Source organism: Archocentrus centrarchus, chromosome 23 (genome assembly GCF_007364275.1).
Source record: "Archocentrus centrarchus isolate MPI-CPG fArcCen1 chromosome 23, fArcCen1, whole genome shotgun sequence".
NCBI classification, from domain to species: domain Eukaryota; kingdom Metazoa; phylum Chordata; class Actinopteri; order Cichliformes; family Cichlidae; genus Archocentrus; species Archocentrus centrarchus.
This window is the reverse complement of record NC_044368.1, coordinates 7,348,234-7,370,294: the sequence shown is the minus strand read 5'-3', so window position 1 is coordinate 7,370,294 and position 22,061 is coordinate 7,348,234. Positions and strand designations below refer to the sequence as shown.

The 22,061-nt window shown below is 40.2% G+C and overlaps 1 protein-coding gene across 1 annotated transcript in view; it reads left to right on the top strand.

Annotated features, from left to right (window-relative positions):
* The first annotated feature begins 551 nt into the window (after positions 1-551).
* ppfia2 (PTPRF interacting protein alpha 2) overlaps positions 552-22,061 on the top strand; it is a 143,105-nt gene continuing 121,595 nt past the window's right edge. Inside the window, exon 1 of the mRNA XM_030719736.1 lies at positions 552-1,052. Coding sequence (XP_030575596.1) covers positions 954-1,052 — 99 coding nt within the window. The 5' untranslated portion in view covers positions 552-953. The remainder of the gene's footprint in view (positions 1,053-22,061) is intronic.

Sequence of the window (22,061 nt, the reverse complement as noted above, 5' to 3'; positions counted from 1 at the left end):
AGTGACATTTTTGGAGACACTTGGACAACCCTGAAATATGCAATAACTTCTGAATGCTTCATCCTACAGACATCAATGAGGGCTCTAATGAAAGCTTACACTTAGAGGAATTAGAATATAGAGCCAAAGCCACTCTCCCTGTTTTAGAAATTCATATTTTATCATAAAAAGCATAAAGAGTACACTAAACGTGTGCATTATAAACAGTAGTCCAAACCAGTGCTATAGTCAACAAACATTTTAATAAACACACAAATATTACTATATATACTATATACATACTATATTTAAAAATAAAAATATTAAATAAACTATTTACATACTCATGGCACATTATTATTTTACATGTTCTTTTCTCTGTGTCAGTCTCATCACGTTTACAAAGGCATGGTACACACTTGACTGGAGTTTTTTCATGGCACTATAGCCTTTTATAATCTTTTCTTTGTGTTTTGGCAATGTTTTGAACAAAAAAAACCCAATCAAAACAGCAATAGCACACATAAAACATCTTTTATACATGAGCGCACAGAAAATCCTGAAACCACAAATCTGTCATTCGAAGGATGCTCTGTTTTACAGAAAGAACATAGACCCCTCAAACTATACATCCACGTGTTCAGAATTTCATTGGCTAAGCGTCTGTAGCGTTATTTTTATTCTGTGAGCTGATAGGTTGGATCTGTTGTCATCAGAATGTGGGCAGGAGCTTGTGCTAGTCTGTGACACTCATTGGCTATTCCTTGCTACAGACAGCCGTCACAGTGTCCCAGTTGGTCAAGTTAGGTGTCAATCAAAGCCTAAGACCCGGAACTTCCGATTTGGAGCAAAATGGAGGCTCTATCGGCAGCTATACAGCTAACAGGAGGCAATAAACAGTGTTTACGTTTTTTCAAGAAAAGTTTAGGCTCTGTTTTTGGTGCCCTTGTGGATACGACTCGTGTTTTGACCTCATGGATGTATTGGATTATATTCACTGGACTGTTACGGACAGAATGATGCCAAATTTGTGGAGAATTATGAAGATTTGGAGTCCAGACGAGCGGTCGAAGGTAGGAAAGTCAAATTACTAGTTTCGGCTATCAGCTTACAATACCCTGCGCTGTATATGCTGTGATTTTTGTACATGGCAATGGCATACATGGTTAGAAAGAGGAGAACCGTGGCTTTCTTTAATGTTTCGTATGTGTGTTTTGACAACATAGGGACGGAGAAATTTGACTGTATATTTAAGAATTCTGCGCGACGGCCCTTGATCGGGCCGCGGAACGTTAAAGGGTTAAGCAAGGATCTGTAAGTAACCAATGTTGGGGACGATATCATTTGAAGAGGTAATCCATTGCAAACTTTGAAATGTATGGGATTTTGAAATGAGTTGGAGCAGCTAGTCACATTGAACAGTGATGTGGAGGTGAAAGGGGCAGGCAAAATTGTTTTTGAAACCCATTTAAACACATTGAGCAACTAATAAAGCTCTCTATTAAATCTATTCTAAAGCAAACTGATATGCAGTGAGATGAAGCCAGGAAAGAATAATCTAGTCTGTCTTACTCTAGAATTCTGCACCAACTCTTTGAGTGCTCCAACAAGTTGGAAGTTTGTGTACTTTTACTTCAGTGGTAATTATAAAGTAAAAGTGGTGGCTTACTTTCCTAAAATAGGCTTTCCTAAAAGGGAGCAGACTCAACGAGAAAAGAAAAGGACCAGCAATGGGGCCTTGTGGGACTCCACAGTTTTGGGTGTGTTTCAGGCACATTATGAAATTGTGTAGGCCATATGATTTACACTATCATAAAAGTGTCAGTTAATTCCAGTTGTACCTGTATCACAGAATCCCCAGCAATTAAAACCCTCACAAAACTCTTCTGGTTTTATTTCCTGAAATCTGGTTTCTTCATTTCCATATTTTTTTAAATTTTTACGTTTTAAGTTTTCTCTTAATCAACTTCTGAGACACATTTGGTGTCCCCGCTCACACATAAAGGTTACCTCAGAGGGAGCATGGCTGGGGCAAAGACAGTCTGGGATTCAATAGTGATGATGAAGAACGTAAGGAAGATGTAATTGAGGATAACTGATGACACCGGCAGGGAAAAGGGCTCACTGGGAAACAAATGCGAAACAAAAGCAACCAAGTCAGCGTCATATTAATGTAGTGTTTTGAAGAAGTCTTTTGCTGCACCTCCAATCACTGCATTTTTATATTTGTTATAACTTCTAATTTATTATTAGCCTCTTCACTTTCAAAGAGGCCATGCTGATGGAGTTATATAGAGGTGTTCGTACCAAGCAGTGTTGTGTCAGGAACTAGCAATGAATGGTCTAGCTGCTTCCAGATAAGCTCAAGTGAAATTGTTAAAAGCAGTGTTGATTAAATATCTTTCCTTTTCAAAGCAGGAACCGCAGCACATTATGGAGTTATTTTTTTTCTGCACTACAACAAAGGCATTGATTTTACCCAGGGCTTAAATGTTACAAGCTTTGCACTAATCATCATAATGAGAAATCGTTGGCCATTGTATCGACTGATCGAGCCACCCCAGGGAGGGGTTCGCTCCCTCCAAAGAAGTTTTGACTTGGTTACAGATCACACAGAAAGTGAGCTATGTACGGATTACTGGATACGTGATGGATGCGCTGACAACACGGGTTGGAAAATAAAATAATAAACTGTCTTGTTTGATGAAGGATGTGTGTCGAGCTTTGCGGAGCTGTTGAACGGGCTTGGTCGAGTATCTCAGTAAAGTCATTAAAGCTGCACTAATCAATACTTTTATATTAGCAGTGGATTAAAATTACAAAGCATTATGTGAAATGGGCTCCTCATAAACATAAACAATTACAACCCAAATCTTTTATATAGCTGTTTCTGGTTTATTGGCCTACAGGTTTGCGTATACCGTATATGCAAATACACAGTTGGTATAATTTATGTAAAATAAAATTAGTTATTTCAAATATAAATCTAACATTATTTCCTAGGCATGCTGTTATGTATATTAATTATACAAGCTTCTTTCACAGTTAAATCAGAAATAAACATGCTACATTATATCCACCTTGTATGAAAACTGTGACTTTTTAATTAAGCAGTTCTCAGTTCAGTAATACATACAGTGGTGATCTGGGTAAGACGATTATTCATGAGCTGCCGCTCCAACTCCTGCGCTGTATTCGTGTTCTCTTCTGTGATGCTCCTTTCCCTATTTAGGTGATCTCCTCTCAGCCTTTGACAAACAGCTTAGAGTGGTAATCTTTCAGAATGTTATATTCCTTTCTTTTGGATTGAGTTTGTGGTGGTCAGTGGAGAAAAGAGGAGAGACAGTGGAACACAGATGGCCAGTGGGTACCTGATGAGAGAAGAGTAGAGACTGAGACTGAGTCCTTGACCTTCACACACTGACACGACATGGTGCAAACCATAAGGAGGCACTGTAGACTAGGGTTTAATCCCGGGATCCGGGATTCCCGGGAAATGCGATCAGAACCATTTCCCGTTTCCCGGGAAACGTTAGACGGGAAACCGGGAAAAAAGTCGCGCGCGTCGATTTGACTTTCAGAAAGAAAAGAAAGCTTCAGAAAGTTAAATTTAAGGAAATATTGAGAGAAGGGTTTAATGCGAAAAGCATTACTCTTCATTTCAGGCACGTTCAGCCTCCGTTTAAGGCTTCAGCCTTCATCTCAAGCGTTTTAATAGAGGTATTACACAGTTGTGCTTTTTTCCTCTTTAATTTGTTGAAATCGTAGGCAATGTGTTTACCCTAAGGTATTTTGTATTATATAATTTTATATTATTATATATTGTTATATTGCATTATATAGCCTATAAAATATGCCTGCCCTGAACAATAAAGAAATATCTGTTTAACTTCGAGTGTTTCTTTTCCTCGTTTGCAGCCGCTTACTAACAATCATGAATTAGGATACGGGCCTAATGTGTGAAGAAATTATCATGAAATAGATTGCTTTAACATATTTCGCTTTTAAAATGGAGTTGAGTAAAATGTATATTTTTTAGGCTATAAGGATTGGCCAGTTTTTCAATAGACGATTCACAGCGAACCTACTTTAACCCTCAGACACGGTGTTATAAATTTGTTGTTGCCAGAATGGCAATGACCAAGTCGTAGTGCATTACTCAAGGCCCTGTGTTATGTCATATTATAGTGTAGTACGGTAGTTAACTTTTCAATGACTATTACAGCGTTCCACTGGTGGAGATATAGCACAACAGATGTCGCCACGACAGCGTGGCTGAGCCTTTATCAATGCTGTGGAGATGAACCGTATTGTTTTGCACCAGCAATTGTAAAATAGCTTGGTATAATTCCATGTACAATGGAGGAATATTCTAATTATATTTGTTAAGGGAGTGTTGAGGAACGATACAACACCGCATAGCTCGAGCACTCCAATGTCCAGATGTAGGTTTTATTGCGTTAATCAAGCCGACGTTACCCCCTACTGGGCATAACAGGACATAGCTGGAAAGCTACCTCTACAATATCAGAATAGGTTAAGGCCGACACAGGCTACAGAAGGCCTAATTAAAAATAAAAAAATAAAAAAACTTTTTCCCGGGATTCCCGGGAAATGGCTCGTCATTTCCCGGGATTTGATTCATGTCATTTTCGGGAAAAATATTAAACCCTACTGTAGACAGTCGTATCGGCGCACACACTGACAGTTATTCATATACACTGAACACTATAACTGTTTAATCCAAACTAGTCTAATTTCATGCACCTCTCCTCTCCTCTCTTCTGTGAAACACATAGGAGTCATTTCATGTCATTTACAGTTTCCCACTGCAATGAGCTTGTATCCTAATAGTCCTGTAATCACATCCAATCCATCATTTTGTTTTATAACTCTACTTTCTCTTTCCAGTCTCTGCTGCTGTTGGATGGAATCAAAGGAGGAGAAAATCATGTGTGCTGTTTAATGCCTCTGTTGTGTATATAAAATATCAAAAGTTCTACTCGCTAAGGTGTCAACTTTATTAAATGGGTCCTATTATGCTGAATTTATTTTATTTTTTAAAATTGGGTTGAATTTTTATTGGACTAAATGAAGTCATGTTTAAGAAATAGTTGATAAACAAACTTGCTGTAATAAAACATATGCGTGCATTTCCCTGACTTCATGGATACTTACCTTTGCTTGTAATGTTAAGGTTGCAGCTGCTCCTTTTAGAGGTTACCACAGCAGATCATCTCACCCTTTTCCTTGCATCCTCTTCTGTCACACCAACCCTCCGCATGTCCTCTTTCTCTACATCCATGAACATCCTCTGTGGTCCTCCTCTTTTCCTCCTCCCTGACAGCTCCATATTTAACACCCTTGGCCCAATATATCCACTCTCCCTCCTCTGCACATGTCCAATCCATCTCAGCCTTGCATCTCTAACTTTCTCCAAACTGCTCAACTTGAGTTGTCCCTCTAATATTCTCATTTCTAATCTCCCAATGAAAATCTTACCATCTGAAACTCTGCCACCTCCAGCTTGGCCACCGTTACCATACAATACAGCATAGCAGGTGTCACTACCGTCTCAAAAGTGTTGTAAGTCAGTGAGTTTAATATTAAAATGTAATTGAAAAAATTTGTTTGATCATCCATCCATCCATCCATCCTCTTCTGCTTATCAATTTTTTTTAAACACAGCTCATTATTATAAAGAGCATGGGCTGAGGACTGAGGGAAGGCCGTACGGATTCCAGCTGACATTTATAAAGGAATGAGGGTCGCCAAGGCTTGAAACTCAAATAATTATACAGAGAATTTGCTGCAAGTAGATCTCATAATAATTCTGATCACATCTAGTTCCACCAAAAGGCTGTTCTTTGACAATTAATGCAGGTGCTTGTTTAAGGTTTGCAATGTGAGTTACCATATAGATAACAATTTTCTATGTTATTAAACGTAATAAGAAGGCCCATTACCTATTATTATTGTTATTATTGTTGTTATTTCAAATTTGGTCAAATGTGTGCACAGCATGTATTAAAAAAACATAGTATTATTAGTATTTCTTTCAAAAGTACCTAAAGGAGTTTACACTGACCTGTAAATTACATAAGGCATACATGACCCAGCTTTCCCTGCTTTTACTCTTCTCTTACACTGCTTTGTCTTTATCCCTTTCACCTTACCGCCAGCACTATCTCACTCTAACATACACATAACAGACTCTCCATTGCTTACACACACACACACACTCTGAGAGCTTCACTCTTTTGCTTGCACCTCACCAATTGCCTTGTTTTCTCACTCGTCCTTTTCTGTCTTGCACATACAAGCACGTGCCCTTCTTCCTCTTGTATATATTGACGTACTGTATATAGTCACAAATCTTTTTCTCTCACAAAAACAACCTCTCACTTTCTATTTGCTGTTATGTTTAAATACTTACCAACTCTTACTGGGAAGTTTAACTAGGATGCCAGTAGAGGACACGCATAACCCCACACTGGTACACACACACACACACACACACTTTTTCTTGTGAGTTGACCTCCCTCTGTTTGATTAAGGACTAGCTGTGGGAGGCATGTGCTGACTGAACTGGTTGCAGCACCCCCCCCCCACCAACACCACCCCCATCACCGCCACACACACACACACAGATACGGTGGCTCATGTTGTTATTGGATCAGCATGTGTCTGTGGTCCAGGCACCATGGTCTCCCTGGAGCAGCCTGCCAAGAAGTGATGTCACCATCTCTGTTTAGACACATCTCATCTTTCCCTTCAACAAGGGCAAGGCACAAAGCACTGGGCTGTCTTTGTCTCTGTCACACACAGACATACTGTATACTCACATACTGATGTAGCAGTATAGGCAGGCTGATGTGTGACCTTTCTCCAGTGCATATGCGGTCACTGTAGGAATGCTGGTACATTAGTGTGCATTAGTTCTGCTTCATGTCCATAATTAGACAAGCAATTCAAAGCCATGCTTTGCTTGTCTAAGCTCAATTTTTCACTATACAGTTGTGGCCTCTGGCTAACACAAAGCCCCTCAAGCTGCTGCTAACACAAGCCTGAGGGAGCGGTGGGATTGTAGAGGTCGGAAAAGTGACCTTGTGTCGGAAAGGTCGCTGCTTTGACCAGCCGAAGCCAGATGTAGTCTGTGATACCGAGCCATTGTGATATCAGCTCTTCTTGTGCTGATACTGTGTTGCTATAAGAGTTTTGCCATTTTCACACAGTCCCACCTTCTCACCTCTGCTGATATGTACGTCATTAAAGTCTGTGTTTGTGCAGCAATTAGCCACAAAAGCAAATACAAAAGCATTTCGGCTGACCCTATCCCAGTGGGATAAATTTTATGGCTGTATAGGATACGATAGTAATGATGATGATAGGCATTTAGCATGTAAACGGTACTTTTTTTTGCTGAGAAATAACAGTGAGTATAAAGAAACCTATATTTAGTTTGGTTTGAAACCCTCTTTCTGTGATTTTTTTTCTATCATTGATGTTCCTTTTTGTCCCCATTAACTGTTGACTGTTAACTGTTATTTAACTTTGCAGTAGAAATCAAAATTCACTGAACCAGGCAACATTTTTTCAGTCATCTTTTGTCCGATTTTGGTGATCCCTTACAAATTGTAGCCTGGATATTGCTTTTTTTTTTTTTCTTCTTTTTTTTTTTTTTCTTTTTTTTATTTTGGACCATTCTTTGTAAACTCTAGAGATAGTTTGTATGGAAAAAATTCTAGTAGATCAGTAGTTTCTGAAATATTAAGACCAGCCTGTCTGGCACCAACAACCCTGTCACGTTTAAATTAACTTAAATTACCTTTCTTCCCCATTCAGATGGTCAGAGCAACAGAATGTGAAAGAAGTATCACTTTGAACTTCAGCAGGTTGTCTTGTCTATATCTGCGTGCTTAAATGCAATGAGTTGCTCCCGTGTAATTGCTTTAATGAGCAATTGGAACAGGTGTAACTGAAACCCCATCAATTTATTTAGTGAAATTGAAAATGGGGCCCGATTTGGTCCCCATAGTTACACTGCTGTAAAATATCCAGTACCAACAACTTATTTGGTTTCTGTAACCTCATCTAGATATGTTAAAAGGGTAGACTCGGCTCACAATAAACCTTTACAATCACAGTTGTGCTCATATCTGTGAATTAACCATTTCACATACTTCATGCCTGGTAACCCATGACCCACTCCAGTTTGCTGCAGCTGCACTGGACCTTTAAATCCTTCATATGAGCGCTGCATCTTAAATTCTTGGAAGCTGCGGCTCAGGTATGTGCTCCAACATTGATATTTAAATGCCAAATGGCGCAGCATATGAGAAGCGATGTATTAGTGAGAAGGCTGACATTTCTGAGAAAGAGAGAGGGGGTAATGAGAGGACGAGAAGGTAACCTTGCACAGCGAGGAGGCGTACTGACATTGTCTTCATTTTCTTGAGCTATATGTCAGCATCTGCAGTATGTATGCATGTGAAAGAATGTGAATCCCTGCTTATTTATAAGCGTATTGTTGTGTAAGTGACTAAGAGGGCTCGCCATGTGACAGAAATAGAGGCCATTAGTTACGGAAGACATGTCTGTGTGACTGTCGAATTCTCACTCAGAGAAATCTGGCTATTTGCTGCCTAATTCGCCTACTTCATAGGTTGTTCTAGTATATTATGCTTAATTTTCATTAAATAAAAAGTAGTTTAGGTTTTCTTTAATTAAAAAAAATAAGCCAAACTGCAGAAGCAGTGTGTGAAAAGCTAAGCACACCCTTAAGAGGGTAAATAGAAGCCAAGTACTACTAATCAAATGCACTTGATTAATCGATCGTCAGCAAGTGTGAGCACCTCCATTGTGGCATTTTTTGTGATCTGGAACATTCACGGATTTGTTAACGCAATTCCACAGAGGAAAGACATCAGCAATGATCATAAAAAAGCAATTGTTACTACTCATCAATTTCTAAAGGGTTATAAGGAAGTCCATCATCAGGAAAAATTAGTCACAACTGGAAAGCATTCAAGATGTTAAATGTTGAAGTTCATGACAGTAAAATTAGAAAAAGATATGACTTGTTTGGAAGGGTTCCCAGGAGACGACCTTTCTTCTCTACGAGAACATCGCAGTATGGCTTAGGTCTGCAAAGTTGCAGCTGAGAAAGCTGCAAAACGTCTGGAGCAATGTCCAAATGTGATGGTGACAGCTAAAGTTTGGCTGAAATTAGGTCGTGCAAAAGGATTATGATCCCAAGCACAGCAGTAAATATACAATAGAATGACAGAAAGAGAAAGGAATGAAGATGTTGCAGTGGTCCAGTCAAAGTCCAGACCGCAACCTGATTCAAAGTCTGTGGCAGGACTTTAAGAGACCTGTGAATAATCAATGTATGCAAACCTCAATGAAAGAAGAGTGGGCCAAAAAAAAAGCTCCACAATGATGTAGAAATGATTACTTCATGTTATTGTTACTAAAAGTAGTTGTATTAATTTGCATCATTTTTTTAAAAATATGACAATCATACTCTCACTCATGCGAGTCTTTTTTAGATTTTATTTCAGCACCAAATCATTTTTTTTCTTTCTTCAAAACCTACTGTGAGCATCTGTATCATGGGATATGCAACAATTTCAAAAGCAAAACCACCAATTTACTAAATTTAATGTCCAGAATGTAGAGTAACAGATACAGTGGTACTCTATGTTTTATCTGTTTTCTGATCATTTCCTGGAGAAAACCTAAAAAAGTGCATTTTGGGTAAATCTTTAAGAGTCATATGACCTTGTGGGATATGTGGCATGCTAAAACAAATGGTAAAATATGAAAGCCCTCATCTTTACCTCCATTTTGATACCAGACTCAACTTCTATCCATAATTCTCTGTGTGTCAAAAATAATTTTCTAATGCAGTCATATTTTTAACATTTGCCAAATACAAAATTACTTGAGGAAATAAAACCAAAGTGATGCTGAGTGAGTGAGTCCTATACATGTATGCAACATGTACAAAGGTGTTGTTTGCAAGTTTAACCTTTTAGTGGTGTCAGGAGCAACATGCCCAGTCTTAATAATCATAATGTCATGAAAATAGGATTTTCCCAATTGGTCGTCATGCATATGTGAAGCTTAGCTGGTGCCATGAAGCCAGTCCCTGTAAAAAAGACATTTATTCACTCACCACCGTTTGACTGATTTTTTTTGGAATGACCACTTTATTATTCTGGCTGGATATATTTGGTATCATTGGCATGCAGCAGAATTCATTTGGGGCCAATCACATGCCTCCCTGATGATGAGGGTGTGATGTAAGAATCTTAAGATCTAAAGTGCCTGAAACCTTCGCACAGTACCGTACATTTACCACTGCTGCAGGATCTTTTTTTTTTTTTCAAATCAAAGATTTAAGTCGTTAAATATCGATGCCAAATAGCAGAAAAAATAGTCTCAAACCAGAATATTACTACAAGGTTTGCTTTAAAGAACAGATGAAGTGATGACTGCAGGAAGTGATTGTTAGGATGTTGTAAGCTTTAAAATGATTGCGCTAGAAAACACAGCATGCCGCCTGCCTACTGCTGCAAAACACACAGCAATACAGTTGCTGGTATTTTTTTAAGAAATCGTGTTTGTGTGTTTGTAAATGAAAAAGGTCTACACAAATATGGTGCAGTTTCTCTACATGTGCGTGCCATTTATTTGGTCAATGTCCTTGTCCTTTTCCCATATTCCCAAAACTACACGAGTAGTAGATGAGAGGAGGAGGAGGAGGAGGAGGACGAGGGTGTTGCGTGACAAAGAGCTGCTCAAAAACCACATGCCGGTGTTTTTGCCCTTAGAGGTGAATCGGGTTTGTGCTCTTCTTCCGCTGGGTGACTCTGTCCTCTCCATCCCTTTCCATTTCTCGGCTCTCATCCCCTGTGGACGGGCTGCTCTTGTCCAGCGTCACATACAAGCACTTACAAGACGCAAATTTACTGAAGAAGAAGAGGAGGATGTGAGGAGAGGGAGGAAGGGAGTGGTGAAGGGGTGGCAGAGTGCAGAGTTTACTGCGATAGAAGTAACTGAGCAATTTGGTTGTCAAAAAATAAAACATAAGTTTTAAAAAAAAAACTGAGTTTCTTACTGTCTGACATCACTGGGATAAGAGGCTGTATGCTGAGTTATTTTGAGAATCAGTCGCAACTTATCAGCTGATCCCCCAGCCTGTGCCCCCCCAAACTGCCTGCAGTGTAACAAAATGATTCTTAATAAAATGAAAAGATCTGTAACATTGCTGGCTATGATGTCATCCTGTTAAAATAATGGCAATTTTGCACAGAATTCCTTCATTCTCATCTTTATGTTGTGTGTGTGTATGGGGTTCTTAAAGCCATTACTTATGATACCCTCTATAATTCAGAATAGATTAATGGAGCATCCTCATTTCAGTCACCTCGTTACAAGCATTCATAATTTTTACCTTCGTGCTAATGTCACCAAAATCTTCCCTGATCCTAACTGTACTGATCTGATGCCTTCTGTCTTTTCTTTCTCTCATTTTGCTGCCTCTTCTTTGGATCGCGGCCTTTTCCTCGCTTACACTCGTGCACCACAGGTAAATAGCTTTCTACTTCCACTGATTCACACAACAAGTCAAATCTCTTCTGCAGTGTTGCTTTGTTCTGTAAATCTTCTCAAGCTGTTGCTGGCATTGTGCAAGGCTAGATATTCATCTGGGCAAACATGTATCCATCCATCTTCTTCCGCTTATCCAATTCAGCTGCCATGGACAGGTCGCCAGCCTGTCGCGGGGCCAACACAAAGAGACAAACAACATTTACACTCACATTCAGACCTATGGGCAAATTAGAATCACCAATTAACCTAACCCCACCAAGCACGTGTCTTTGAACTGTGGGAGGTAGTTGGAGAGAACCCACGCAGACACAGGGGAGAACATGCAAACTCCACACAGGAAGGCCCCGGCTATATGATGGATTTGAACCCATCAATTTGACCTTCTTGCTGTGAGGCAACAGTGCTAGTTCTGCCACAGTGCAGAGCGAATGTGTAGTGCATTCTTATTTACAGAAAAATGATTTGGGCATATGCAGCAGAAAAGAACAATATTGACTTGCATGATTAGGATCTCAATATGAGGCTGCTTTATTGCTTTATACTGAGCCTCTGTCTGGAACAGTCTGTCAAGATCCAGTTTTAAGATATTCAAGATTTTCAGTGGGTAAAACCATCTTAATGCCCAATACTTTTTGGCCTTTTTCTGAGTTAAGAATTAACTGAACTTTTTAATTGAAGTTTAATTCAGTGTTATGGTTTTATGGTGCATAATTAATACTGAATCAAATTGCTACATCACAAATCTGCAGCACATGATACAAAAACTGTAAAGGGGTTGTTAATTGGACCCAACCCTACACTTTTATTGTAGCAACAGGTTTATAGTGTGCTGTTGTGTATTTCAATATAAGAACATTTTGCAAAACTCCCATCAAGTTCTGTTTTAGATTCATTTTGCATTACTCACAAGTAGAGCCTGAAATTCACTGTCTCTGTGTTTGCATGTCTATGAAAATCAAGGCAGCTTTAAACAAGCTCATCTAATCCACAGCTTCACCTATTTGAGGTTACTCAACCACTTCTTCCTCTATCCCACCGAAGCCCCGTGGAGGCGCTTTAATTTGGGAAATTGAGTGCACCTGGCTCAGCATCTCATTTCTGTCTTAGCTCAAAGTGGGGTGACAATAGGGGCTTCGCCTCCTCATCCAGTATCAAGTGGAGTTTTAGCCTTTTAAGATCACAGAGCTGCGTGTGACAAACTGAGCTGTGTGTAGCAGTAAAAGGCGTGCTTTTAACTGTAAAGGATGCTCAGCATTAAATAAAACTGGGCTGCAGTGGCAGCCAATATTACAGAAAGATGAAGAAGAGCTGGCGAGTGCAGTGAAGGAAACCTGGCTGGGCCGTTTGCCAGACCCTTAAGTGTTTGGGAGAAAGTCTTACGGCAAGCTGTGTTAAGCTGTTAAGGCTCAGATCTGCATTAGCACACTGCAAACATGTTGTTTCACCCCACATCTTTGATTTCATGGACCACATTTGAGTTGATGAGATAAAATGCTGTAATGTACGTTTTAATGTTTTTGTGGAATTCTCCAAAACAACAATGGTGTTTCAGTAAGCAGAGCAGCTCACAAGAGAGAGTCATCTTAATCGTGTGTGTGACTCTGTTGAAAGTTACTGGATCCAACTTAGTTAGACTGCTGGGATCGTATTATTTACGTCAGCAAAACGGACAAGTGTTAATGTCTGAAAGGGGCATTAGATACCAGCAACCTGTTTGGACTAACTCAGATTCACATCGCCCACACTTCCTCCTAGACCATTTTGCTTATGCTGTACAATAGCTGGAGCTGTGAAATGTCACACAGCTAAAGGTTATTTTCTACTTCATTAATGCACAGAGAAAAACTGCAAAGCCTGAGCTCTGACTGAGCAAGTTCCTGCGTTCAGTTGGCCAAGGACAGTTTTAGACTGAGATGAGGTGAGAAGGATGCTATGCTATAGTAGGTGGTAATATGTAATACTGAAATACCACAAGTAAAATTACCTTTCAGACCTATTGTTCCAAAGATGGTGATGTTGCCACTACACTATCCAGCTACTCCACACTAATTCCGCCGTGCCATCGGAGGTCTCTGCTCAGAAGAGTGCAGTCCTAACAGCTGAGATACTGCACAGAGCAAATGCTTAAACTGAGAAAATGTAGTTTTAAGAAAAAAATAAGAGTCCTGGGTCTTCTGAATTTTTTTGTTTCATGATGTGCGCTTCCCATTTGGCGAAAGGTCTTAACTGCTGACAGGCCAGTTTAGCACCCAGCCTTTTTACTCTGAAGCCATGCTGTTATGATATAATAGATGCAGTATGCAGTTTAGCATTGTCTTACTGAAATATGCCCTGAATAAGATCTCTTGATGGGAGCATATGTTGCTCTGTAACCTGTATATACTTTCCAGCACTGATGATACCTTTCCAGATGTGCAAGTTGCCAATTCCATAGGCACTAATGCACCCCCCCACACACACACACACCATCAGAGATGCAGGCCTTTTGAACTGAGTGCTAATAACAAGCCAGATGTTCCCTCTCATCTTCAGTCTGCAGGGTGCAGTATCCATGTTTTCCAAAAAAAAATTCAGATTTCGATTTGTCTCCACCACAGAACAGTTTTCTGGATCATGTTCACATGTGGCTTCTTTTTTGCGTGATACAGTGTTAACTTGTATTTGTGGATGGTGAGCTGTGTTCACAGGCAAAGATTTCTGGAAATGTTGCTGAGCGCATGCAGGGATTTTTCCACAGAATCATGCCTATTTTTAATACAGTGCCTCCTGAGGGTGATCATGGGCATCCAGTGTTGGCCTTTTTCCTTGCGCATGGAGATTTCTCCAGATTTCCTAAAGCTTTTGACGATATTATGCACTGTAGATGGTGAGATATTCAATGTCTCTATAAGGGGCTCTTTGTATACCCAATCATGTTACTGACCTGTTGCCAATTAACATAATTAGTTCCAAAATGTTCCTACAGCTGTTCTTTTTTTGTAGTTTCATGTGAGATATTAAAAATATAATAATTGTATCACTAGGTAGTAATTTCATCAATAAGTCTGTTGTAGTATTCAAATGACATTCAGCCCTAGTCCCTGTACACAGCTAAATACACAACCCTGACCACTGCATCACGCACCCTTCCTGACCAGACAATGACCAGTCATTACTAAAGCTCATTTTTGGGGGGAAGTGGGTGGAACAGCCATGGTTGGAGGTGCTGGGTGCAGCGTGCAGCCCTGCTGTAAGGGATTAGAAGTGCTGCTGTAATTTGCTGCTTCCTTGAAAGCAGCTCATATAGATTCTGTGGGAGGATGCTTCATTGTGACGGCTGACAACAAGGCTTTGTGATGACTAGTGTTTATCGATCACAGAGGATATACAGTAGATATGTGCAGACAGCTCTGTTTCCTGAAGGAAAGTACTTTACTTGAGGGACAAGACATGATAGACGGTGCCAGTGAAAGTACAAAATGTAGGTAAAAAGGAAAAAACATCTACAAAGAGGTGTTCTGGCCCAGAATTGAATGTGGCTGAATCCTGCAAATAGGAAACTGTTTGTAGGATTCAACACTGCTGAATTAAAAAATTAAGATTTAACAATCAGAAATGAGAATAAATAGGAATGTAATTAAAATGATCTGTTTGCCTGACAGTTTTGCAGCAAAATTGAAAAATTTATCAGCTACACCAAGTTCACATCCCAATAGTCAAAATTTATGGTGCCTGTGTCCGCCTCAGTTTTGGCGAGATTATTTAGGAAGTCAGTCTCTGTTTTATCCGCTGACCTCAGTCGAGTCACTCTTTCTTTTGTTGTGGGATACTCCCATCTTGTGGTGTAATCAGGTAACACAACCAACAAAGGTATAAAGGAGAAGCCGCCCCATTAAATTAATAAACAATGGCTGGATAGAGTAGGAACTCTTGAACCAGTTATCTATCGGCTGTTATCCGTATGTCCTGTCTGCACTGGAAGCTCTGAAAAACTGTATCCAGAGAAGTCAGCAGACCAGCTGATAGATTCCTGTTATGACAGGTGGCAGTTTTTCATGGAGCAGGAATATGAACACATTTTCTTTTGTATGGTTTCAAAATTGTAATATTCAGTTGTGGCAAATGTTTTCTATCCCTGCTTAGACAAAATATATATCTACACTCATTGTCGTTTGCTATTACGTACCAGGTTGGACCGCTTTTGTCATTTAGAACTGGCTCTTCGTGGCAGAGAGTCAACAAGGTGCTGGAAACATTCCTCAGAAATTTTGGTCCATATTGACATGATATCATCCACACAGTTGCTGCAGATTTGTCAACTGCATATCCATGATGCAAAGGTCCTGCTGCACCACATCCCAAAGGTCCTCTGTCGAATTGAGATTAGGTGACTGAGGAGGCCATTTGAGTACAGTGAACTCATTGTCATGTTCAATGAGATGATTTGAGCTTTGTGACATGGCACTTTATCCTGCTGCCATCAGAAGATGTGTACACTGTGGTCACAAAGACCTGAACACGGTCAGCAGCAATGCTCACGCAGGCTGTTGCTTTTAAGTGAGGGTCATTTGGTACCACCCGGTGTGGTCTTCCTTCGGTGTAGTCCATCTGCTTCAGGGTTTGATGTGTAGTGCATTCAGCGATGCTCTCCCGAATACCTTGGTTGTAACAAGCAGTTATTTGAGCTGCTGTTGCCCTTCTGTCAGCTGGCCGCTCTCCTCTGACCTCATGCATCAACAAGGGATTTTCACTCAGAGAACTGCCGCACACTGGATATTTTCCCTTTTTTTGGACCATTCGCTGTAAACCTGAGTTGAGGTGATTGTTTGGGAAAATCCCAGTAGATCAACTCAGACCAGCCTGCCTGGCACCATCAACCATGACATGTTTAAATCTTAAACACCTTTCTTTTCAATTTGAACTTCAGCAGGTTATTTTGACCATGTGACTGGCTGATTAGAATTTGTCTGACTTGCATGTAACGGCCTCCTTAGAGGTCGAATGCTTCCATACTTTTCCAGTAGATGGTGCTATATAATAAGAAGTCCTTCAGCCTTTAATTCTGTTGACCAACTTTGCTGCAGAAGCCTTATGATATTAATTCAGCCCTGAATTCACAGCACATAGCCGATTATTTGTATGTCTCCTCCGTTATCCTCCAGCATGTCTCGAACATTCATTAAACAAATCTATTGATCTTGACAAAGAGATGTTGAAGTTGGGATCATTTCTGAGACAATTTCTCTTGATATTTCTACTGGCTGAATATGAATTGGCTCTTCAGTGAAGGGTGAATCAAAGCTAAACGTCACAAGTCATTTGTGTCAGTGCACTCTCCCAGACTTCAAAATGGTCTTTATCAGGTTAAATGCAGCAGCCACTGCCAATAAAGATGGGAACAAATGATTCTGCGCTCTCTGCTGCTCCACCGGCAAAGTCTGTGTTTGCCCAAATTAAGGCTTAATGTTTAATGAAAACAAGTGCTGACCTTGGCAGCAAAGATATAACCTGCTCTTTTTAATGGCACTCCCAATTCTTGACACTTTAACTTGTTTTCTGAAGCTTCATTTGTTTGCATTTGCTCTGCCTCTGTATGAGTGTGTTTGCACTGTCAGGAAGGCCAATTAAGTCGTGTGATCAAGTGCAGGTCTCTGCTGGTTGCCGACGACAGGCCAGAAGACGTAGTGCTCTAAGTCCACACGGCAGTGGATGGATGGTCTGCTTGGGGACAGTGTGTGCTCTGTCAGAAAAACAGTGCGGACAGCTTTCATTTCCATCCATCACCTCTGCCGTGATGATTTGGCCTTTAGAGAAGTGGGCCATCTGCCCGCTCTATTAATGAGCTATTGAGGGATTTGGTTGCGCACAAACTTTCTTAAGTTGTTTCAAGAGTTTTGTTTTTGCTTCTCTACAGCGGTGGCACACTTGTTTCATAAATTAAGTCATTTATCAGCTTTAATTGAACAAGATTGGAAATATTTTGGTGCACAGCATGGATTTCTGCTCACCCTGTAGTCATAATTTTTTCTCTTGGTCTCATCCAGGACTCACCCTAAATATTACATGTGCTCAATTTAAACCCTTTTTTCATTATCATGAGAACTTTAACCTTATTTTCTCTCTCCCCCCCCTTTATTGGATTACTTAATGGGTTTCAACACCGCAAAGCAAAACGGCTGCAGAAACGGTATTTTGTGTCCCAAAAGTGAGCGTTTTTTTTTTTTTTTTTGTTATCTGTGAGCGGCAGAAGTATGAGGCTGGGGGCGGTAATGAGAGGGTTATGAGATTGTTCCTTCTCCCCCTGTGCCGTTGGAGAAGACTGATGAGCCTGAACTTGCAAATAAAGTAAAAACAATCAAGTGAAGGAGTGGGTAGCAGAAAGACACACACATATACAGAAAAAAAAAGAGATGTGCTCGTATAGTCCCGGAAGATTGATTGTGTCAATATCCAGGTCATTTTTATGGTGCAGTCTGTCTTCTTTTTGATTCCTTCACTCTCAGCGATTGAAGCTTGTCCACTTCCAAATGAAGTTTGAAGTTCACATATTTGTGCTACTTCTCCATTATCAAGCAAGACACTGAGGATTGCACTGAGTGCGTATTATGTTTAACAGTGCTTTTATTTTAAGATGTCACGTATCAGCCACCCACTCAAACCTCTGTGGACTGACACTAGGTGTGTATCTGTGTGTTTGTGCACGTGTAAGTACTTATTAAACCTTCAGCATGACTCCTATTAACCTGTCAGCTAACCCATGCCATTATAGATATTACCAGAACTAACACAGATGACGTGTTGGATTTTGATAGCATTATAAAGTACATGATTTTTTTTTTTTTTTTTGTTTGAGTATATAAACCTGTATTTTATTGGTCTGCTTTACCTTCCAGTGCAATATGGAGGACTGGTTCTTAGATTTTACAAAATCTGAGTAATTATGTTGTAGTCTCTAAACCTGACTGCACCAGAGTCCCCCTAGATCCCCAGAGGCAGTATGAGATGCTAACTTATCTGCGTGCTGAGCCTCATACAGGCAGAATCAAAGGGCATAATCCAATTTTCCAATTTGTGCCAGATGCATTACAGGCTCAGAGTGCCTCTGTTTTCTCAGGTGTGCTGTGAAATTAAGTGTTTCCTGTTTCTCAAGATTCAACTCCATTTTTTTTTAACCAACTCATCTAGAGAAATCTGGTCTCAATTCTACTTTTCTTGACACTCCAATAAAGAAATATCAACTTCTAAGAGGAAGAGCCATAGCATCAGCAAATTTATCAGGATATGTTGACAAGAAAACCTTCCTTTTACTCAACCCCTTATCGAACCAGACACACGGGGTGTCTATCCCAGATGATGTTGGGCAAAAAGGCAGGGTACAAACTGGGCAGGTTTCCAGATCATCACAGAGCAACCCATCCAATCAGCTGTGAGCACTTTTATAGAGCAGTGGCACACACTGGGCCCAGGTATTGCCAGTGTCACTGATTGGAAGTGAGCCACACCAGCTCTCCAGTGCTTGCAGAGACGACCTTCTGCACAAAAAGGCCAAAAGGAAGGCAGGGCAGAGTTGGTCGACACTGGAAGAAATGACCTTTGGACTGAGGGAGGAGACCAAAGCAGCCACAGGAAACCCATGAAGGCACATGGAGAACATCCAAACTCCACACAAAAAGGTCCCAGCCAAGCGGGATGTTTAAACCAAAAATTTATAGACATGAGGCAGCAGTGCACTGGACTACAGTGACCCTTTGACAAGAAGACTGTGTAATTAGAGTGTAATTAAGTGTGTAATTATATCTAGATTAGCCACATTGACAGAATACTTTAGTCTATACACTTTTAGCACTTTATCCACCACTATAGCCATTTTAGAATGAACCCATCATGTCCTTGGACTGTGGGAGGAAGCATCTGGAGAAAACCCACACAAGCACAGAGAGAACATGCAAACTCCACATTGAAAGGCCCCAGGAAGGTTGAACACAGACCCTTGGCGCAGCATCTCGATTGAAATTGTTTGAATGATCGCATTTAAATGCATAAAATTGACTCATAAGCAAAACTGATGCTGGAAAAACATCAAAGTGAAGCTGCAGTCAAGCTTCCTGTCATTCCCAGCAGGAGCCCTGCAATAGTGTACTTAGCTGGATGAATTTCTTTCTGACAACCGATGACATAAAAACAGGTTTTGGGGCCTTCAAAGCATCGTGATACTCAGCATGAGTGGATGTAAAATGAATGATGTAACATTTACTAAACCGCTAAGGCTGTTTACTGACATAAATGCTTCTCACATCCAGCAAAGATCAACATTTGACTTTTTTAAAACTTTTATCAACCCACACTCACTAAAGGATACATAACTTTAAGTATTTAAATATTGTATTTAGGTTTTGCTTTGGATAAAACTGAAGATGTCAAGCTGTTTGTTTCAAAGTCTCTTGTAATCTGTGGTTACTAAAGTAAGTCACGCATCCAGAAAAAGCCTTATGACATTTTAATGAGACTCCAAAGCCTACTTACAAGAATGAAAGGTGGGCGAATTCACATCAGTGCTCTGTGTTTGGTGACTCAGCCATTATGTAGGATTTTTTGAAAGTTTTTTTTTTTTCATCCAGAAACCTCAAAGTAGCAACTTCAAATAGGAGTTTTTATTTCAATGCTTTATGAATTCCATTTATGGTGTTTAAACATAAATTTGAAAGTCTTAGGGCATTTCTATATGATTGACATGTACTGCCAAAAGTATTCACTCACCCATCCAAATCATTGAATTCCAGTGTTCCAATCACTTCCATGGCCACAGGTATATAAACCAACCACCTAGACATGCAGACTGCTTCTACAAACATTTGTGGAACAATGGGTCGCTCTCAGGAGCTCAGTGAATTCCAGTGTGGTACCGTGATAGGATACCATCTGTGCAGTCGTGAAATTTCCTCACTACTAAATATTCCACACTCAACTGTGGGTGTTATTATGACACAGTGGAAGCGACTGGGAACGACAACAATTCAGCCACAAAGTGGCAGGCCACGTAAAATGACAGAGCGGGGTCAGCTGATGCTGAGCTGCATAGTGCGCAGAGGTCACCGACTTTCTGCAGAGTCAAATGCTACAGCCCTCCAAATTTCATGTGGCCTTCGGATTACTGTAGCTCAAGAACAGTGCATAGAGAACTTCATGGAATGGGTTTCCACGGCCGAGCAGCTGGATCCAAGCCTTACATCACCAAGTGCAATGCAAAATGTCGGATGCAGTGGTGTGAAGCACGCCGCCACTGGACTCTAGAGCAGTGGAAACGTGACATGAGGTTGTTTAAGTAATTTTAGAATATGATGAGCACAGATGATTTTTTTTTTTTATTGTTTATGTTTTGTTAAATCTAATAGTATGAAAGGATAAATAGGCTGTTAACTGTAGCACCTTCCAACTGTTGTAAATCATCATCAGAAATGAGATATAATTTATTTTGTCCCATGGAAACAATAGGACCTTTTTAGAATGAAAAAATAATTCATTAATCTATGGATATTTGTATATGATTGTTTTATTTATATAGTGACAGTCCACAATATAACTCATTTCAAGGCTCTTTATATTTGTAAGATAAAACATTAGTATGAGATCACCCCCTCCCCAAAAAGGAAAGTGGAGGGAGAAAAAAGGAGCATGAGATGACAACCAGGACAAATTAATGATATGCAATAGTCCATATAAATGCACAGAGAGTGAACAGAGGGCAGTGGAAAAAAAATGCCTGTGGGAATTCCCCCAGCAACCTGAGCCTATAGCTGCATAAGTAGTTCAGGGCCACGTGATCCAACTGTAAGCTTAATGAAAAAATAAAGTTTGAAGCTAATCTTATTAGTAGAGCTTGCGTGTCTGTTCCCAATCCAAACTGGGAGCTGGTTCCACGGGAGACGGGCCTTCTGTTTTCTGTTTGAGAACTTTAGCAGCTCTAAAGTGCTCTGTCATGATGAGATGCCACCATGAGGTCTTTTTAAGATATAAGAGGGCTAGATCATTCAGGACTTAACGTGAACACGTGTATGTCTGCAGCAGAGCATATTTTAACAAGCCGATTCATAATTTTCACTTCCTCTCCTCCTTTTGTCAGATTCTATTTCCACAAAGAAAAATAAGACGCCACGTTGCCAGTCAGCACATGCGCGTGAATAGCCACGCTGAAAATCATGATTGACAGTTCACGCACCCAAATGAGTGTGTTTCTTTCGAAGTGCTGAGCACAACAGCAAACTCCAGTGAGAAAGTCAAACTGCATGTTTAGAATGCAGTGTCGGTTCACTTGGGGATGATTGAAAACCTGCTTCCAGGCTGTCTGTTCGCTCTGAGTTTGATTATTTCCCCAATGGACTCTACAAGTGCATCTTTGAAGTCGCTCTGCCTGTCTATTTTATGCATGAGTAAATAAATACAGTAACTGTCACCAGGATTGTGTTGGAAGAGCTAAAAATACA